The sequence below is a fragment of the Mytilus californianus genome, unplaced genomic scaffold (assembly GCF_021869535.1).
Source record: "Mytilus californianus isolate M0D057914Y unplaced genomic scaffold, xbMytCali1.0.p SCAF_9, whole genome shotgun sequence".
Taxonomy (NCBI): domain Eukaryota; kingdom Metazoa; phylum Mollusca; class Bivalvia; order Mytilida; family Mytilidae; genus Mytilus; species Mytilus californianus.
Genome location: NW_026262745.1, coordinates 45,825,332 through 45,829,341, shown reverse-complemented (window position 1 = coordinate 45,829,341; position 4,010 = coordinate 45,825,332). Strand labels below are relative to the sequence as shown.

General features: G+C 33.6%; 1 protein-coding gene across 1 annotated transcript; it reads right to left on the bottom strand.

Moving 5' to 3' along the window:
- Window positions 1-1,868: 1,868 nt before the first annotated feature.
- LOC127714334 (UDP-glucuronosyltransferase 2B31-like) lies at window positions 1,869-3,304 on the bottom strand. Its single transcript, XM_052220397.1, has one exon. It carries the CDS (start codon window positions 3,300-3,302, stop codon window positions 2,334-2,336), a length of 969 nt encoding a protein of 322 aa, XP_052076357.1. The 5' UTR covers window positions 3,303-3,304; the 3' UTR covers window positions 1,869-2,333.
- Between the last annotated feature and the right edge of the window lie 706 nt (window positions 3,305-4,010).

Here is a 4,010-nt window from a genome sequence, read left to right as displayed (position 1 = left end):
TGTCGTAGTATTAGAAGTAATAGTTAAAGAATGCTAAAAAGACAATTACTTTTCTTAGCAATGTTGCGGACGTATTCAAAAAGAATATAAAATACTAGCAGTTTGAAGTAATGTCAAACAGTTGATTATCACAATAAAAGTTTAGCCACTTGAAAGCATTTTATTTTGAATTGATCACTTTACATTTGTAATTTTACTCTGTCTTCTTTTGCTTTATCTTTTGTCAGAATTTTAAATAATTCTGGATTTTTCACCTGATAGTCTACGACATGGCGTTCCTTGATTTATCAAAATCCCGGCCACAGAACCAGCAATCAGTGTTGAGACAATACCAATAATAATCAAAATGTTTATTGCGAGGTGTTTACTACAGTTTCCGGAAACAAGTACACACGAAACAATAATACATGACACTCCTACGGATATCTAAATCAAGGAACAAACAACTTTCAGGCAGAATCTTTCTCCCATTTTTGAAAACATACTCAGTCCGGCACAAAATACGCAGAAACTGCCTACAATGGGAAGAGCTATCAATCCATTTCGTGAAGCAACATCTCCTGGGTTACATGAAAAACTGTGAATAACTTCTGCTACTTATATAAAGATTACTCCTATCATGGTCCAGAATATTAAGCAAGACCATTTGAAACAATCTGTTCCACAGAAAATCGCGTTAACATCCCTTTTCGACATGCCAACTGAGTTAGAATGTTATTTTCTCCTTTCGAAATAATACAAATTTAAGCAATAACAGAATGGTATGTATTGAATAGTCAAATCTACATTGTTGTCATTACACTGTTAAAGAAGTGAAAAATGAATTGGGTTTCTTCCAGAATTAATTAATTTTAATATCTTATTTAAATGCATACGGAAGAAAAGACAATAATCGTTTAAGCCCATGTCTATTTACTTAAATGTAACAATTGATTTGCAAAACGATAACCTTCAAATAAATGCAAACAACCACTATGTATGTGTTGAAAATATAAAGCGACATACCAATTTTAATTAAAACAAAGGTTGTATGTGTATACATAAAAGAAGATGTGTGGTCAACCTAAATAAGACAGCAACCAAACGATACAAATAATAAAATGCCTGCAAATTTGATTTATATCGGGCATTCTAACATTTACACTACAGACACACAAATGATAAAAGTCTTATTTTATCAAGATAACAGTTTAGGCACAAGATGAAATAAAATCGTATTGAAATATATATTAGTATTCTGTACAACAAAAGGCCATCTGTTTCAGTCTCATTCCAAAATATGACAAAACAATAAGTTTTTTTGTGTTTATAGAGCTAATTTTTTCTAACAGGTAAACTTGCTCTTTATCAAATATTAGTAGGCGTGGTTGCGTGTGTGTTCATCCTTATACTTGAATAGACGTATACGAGTATCATTGAACGGGAGGTTTGGCTAGCCTTTAAATTAGGTTCAACCCACCATTTTTTCTTAAAATGTTCTGTACCAAGTCAGGAATATGGCAGATGTTATCAAATAGTTCGTTTCTATGTTTGTGGGCGTTTGTTTTTGTTGCACTTGAGTGTTCCTGTTGTTCCTTTGTTTTCCTCTTGTAGTTGATGCGTTTCCCTCGGTTTTGGTGTGTAACCGGGATATGTTTTCTCTCAATCGATTTATGACTTTTGAACATCGGTATACTACTGTTGCCTTTATTTGACATTCCCATACGGAACAAAACGTTTACGTGTAATTGTAACATTTCCTTACTTCAGAGACTTATACTTTTGTACAGGACGATTTCCTCAACCCCTCCTTACATATTTTATATGACAAAAGAGTATGAAGATACCAAGAGGGGGGATGAAACATCCTCTTGCAAATAAGAAGAAAATACGGAAAGAGTATATTTAATACAAAAGGATTTACATGTTAAAAAGTCTCAATGTTAAACAGCGGTATACTACTGTTGCCTTTATTAGACTAAAATAAAGAGCAAGAACTCCCAAATTCAGTAACATCATGTGCGTAGGTGCTTCTTCTATCACACGAAGCGAATACAATGCTTTTTTTTTAAACATGGTGGTGATTAATCTCTATCTGTTCACGTGTGTTTTCATCGGTGTCATCTCTGGTGCAATAGTCAGAAGTAAATTTTCCCTTTTTTTATTTTTTACCTTTATACTGACTTGTTAATTGATCAAAGTAATGTCTAAATCTTGTCGATATGAATGTATTAATATTAGTATTCTTATATCATACATTATGAAACAAAGTAAGTGAAAATGACCTTTTCGTAACTTTTATGATTTAGTTTATATATATGAATTCAATTTGCATTACAGGCGTACGAGTAGGTTTATTGCAGTTTTTCTTTGGCATTTTTTTTCCGACAGCATAGTTTAACACAATATTTCAGAAATACCTTCAAAACATATACGGCCAAAACGATTCCCACAAGATAAACTAGATAAACGTCTAACATAAAATAGCAATACCACGGCATATCTAGCGATGCTGGTCTGAAATGATCTGATCCATATTTAGTCACCAAGTCTATCCAATAAGCTGCTCTTTGTGTTGGTGTTTGTGGACGACTGTGGAATATCTCAGATGCATTTTTAATGCTGAACATGAAAGTGCTGTTATGCACTACAATATTGATGTTTTCAACTAATTCGTTCACAGAAAAATCTAAAATATCCATTGAAATTCCATAACCCTTGTCTATTATAAGAGCGGCATTTGATTTTTGATCAAGAGCAATTGGAAATGCAAGCATCGGTACGCCATGATAGAGAGCTTCAAAAACGCTGCTTTTCCCACAATGAGTGATGAATAGTTTCGTTTTTACATGCCCAAGCAGATCATTCTGTGGTAACCATGGCAAAAGTAATATGTTTCCATATTCTTTTTCATACTCTCCACTACGAAATATGAAATTAAAATGCTTCATCTTTTGAAAAGCTGAAATTAATTTATTCGTTATTTGTTCAGGCCATGACTTAATTATGCTACCAAGGGCAACAATTACTAAGCCATCTTTAGACTTCTTAACAAATGACTCTATCCTAGTTATCAACGATTCAGCGGGCCTGGCTGCTAATCCACCACATAAGATGGCATTCGAAGCAATGGGAATTGGATAATCCATTAAAATATCCCCGTCAATTATGTGTAGCAAATAGCTATTTTTTAATTCGCTGTTTGACACAAAAGGCTTTTCCGGAACATATTTAGCGACTAGATTTCCAAATGAAGGCATTGTGGGTTTGATAAGATGAATAGTAGACAATACGGTATTAATCATTCGTTCCAGGAAGGTCATTTTGTCTGTATATCCTGACTAGTATGCTGGCATATAGGCAGGATTAAATGGCGTTCGGTGGAGATTTGGATCATAGTGGGCAGAACTAAAAATGAAGGGTAATGACAGTTTGTATGCTAAAATTTCGTAGCATACAAAAGGGGCATAGTCAACGATTGCAAAGTCAAATTTTGCAGCTTCTAAGATTCCGAAGAGTTCAGCATCGGTCAAAAACGAATGACAGTGATCATATGCATTTCCAAGTAATTGAAGTAAGGGAAAATACTTAGAACCTTTCATTTTCATTTCCAATATAACTTGTACGTCATGAAAAATAGACGGTTTATCAAAACTGTTTGCTACTACAGAATTAATCGATAATCCATTGGACCGTATTTCTTTGTCCATTGATGTTGAAAGCACAAATGTTGCTGAGTGATTGTACTTTTCTAATTCTTTTGTAATGGCCATTACAGGAGAGATGTGACTTCTCAACTGGGCTACGAAAACAACATATCTTTTACAGTCCACATTATACATCTGTGTCAAAAATCCCAGGGTCAAGGCAATAAAGGATGTTTTCCATTCATACTTCATTCTGAAGAAAAGAAAATCACAAATTCAGTAAATGAAATATACAGTTAAACGAAACTAACTGTACAATTTTACATGGGTTTTAAAGCGGAATGCAGAACTTGATATCAGTTCTATGTAAATCAAAAATATATG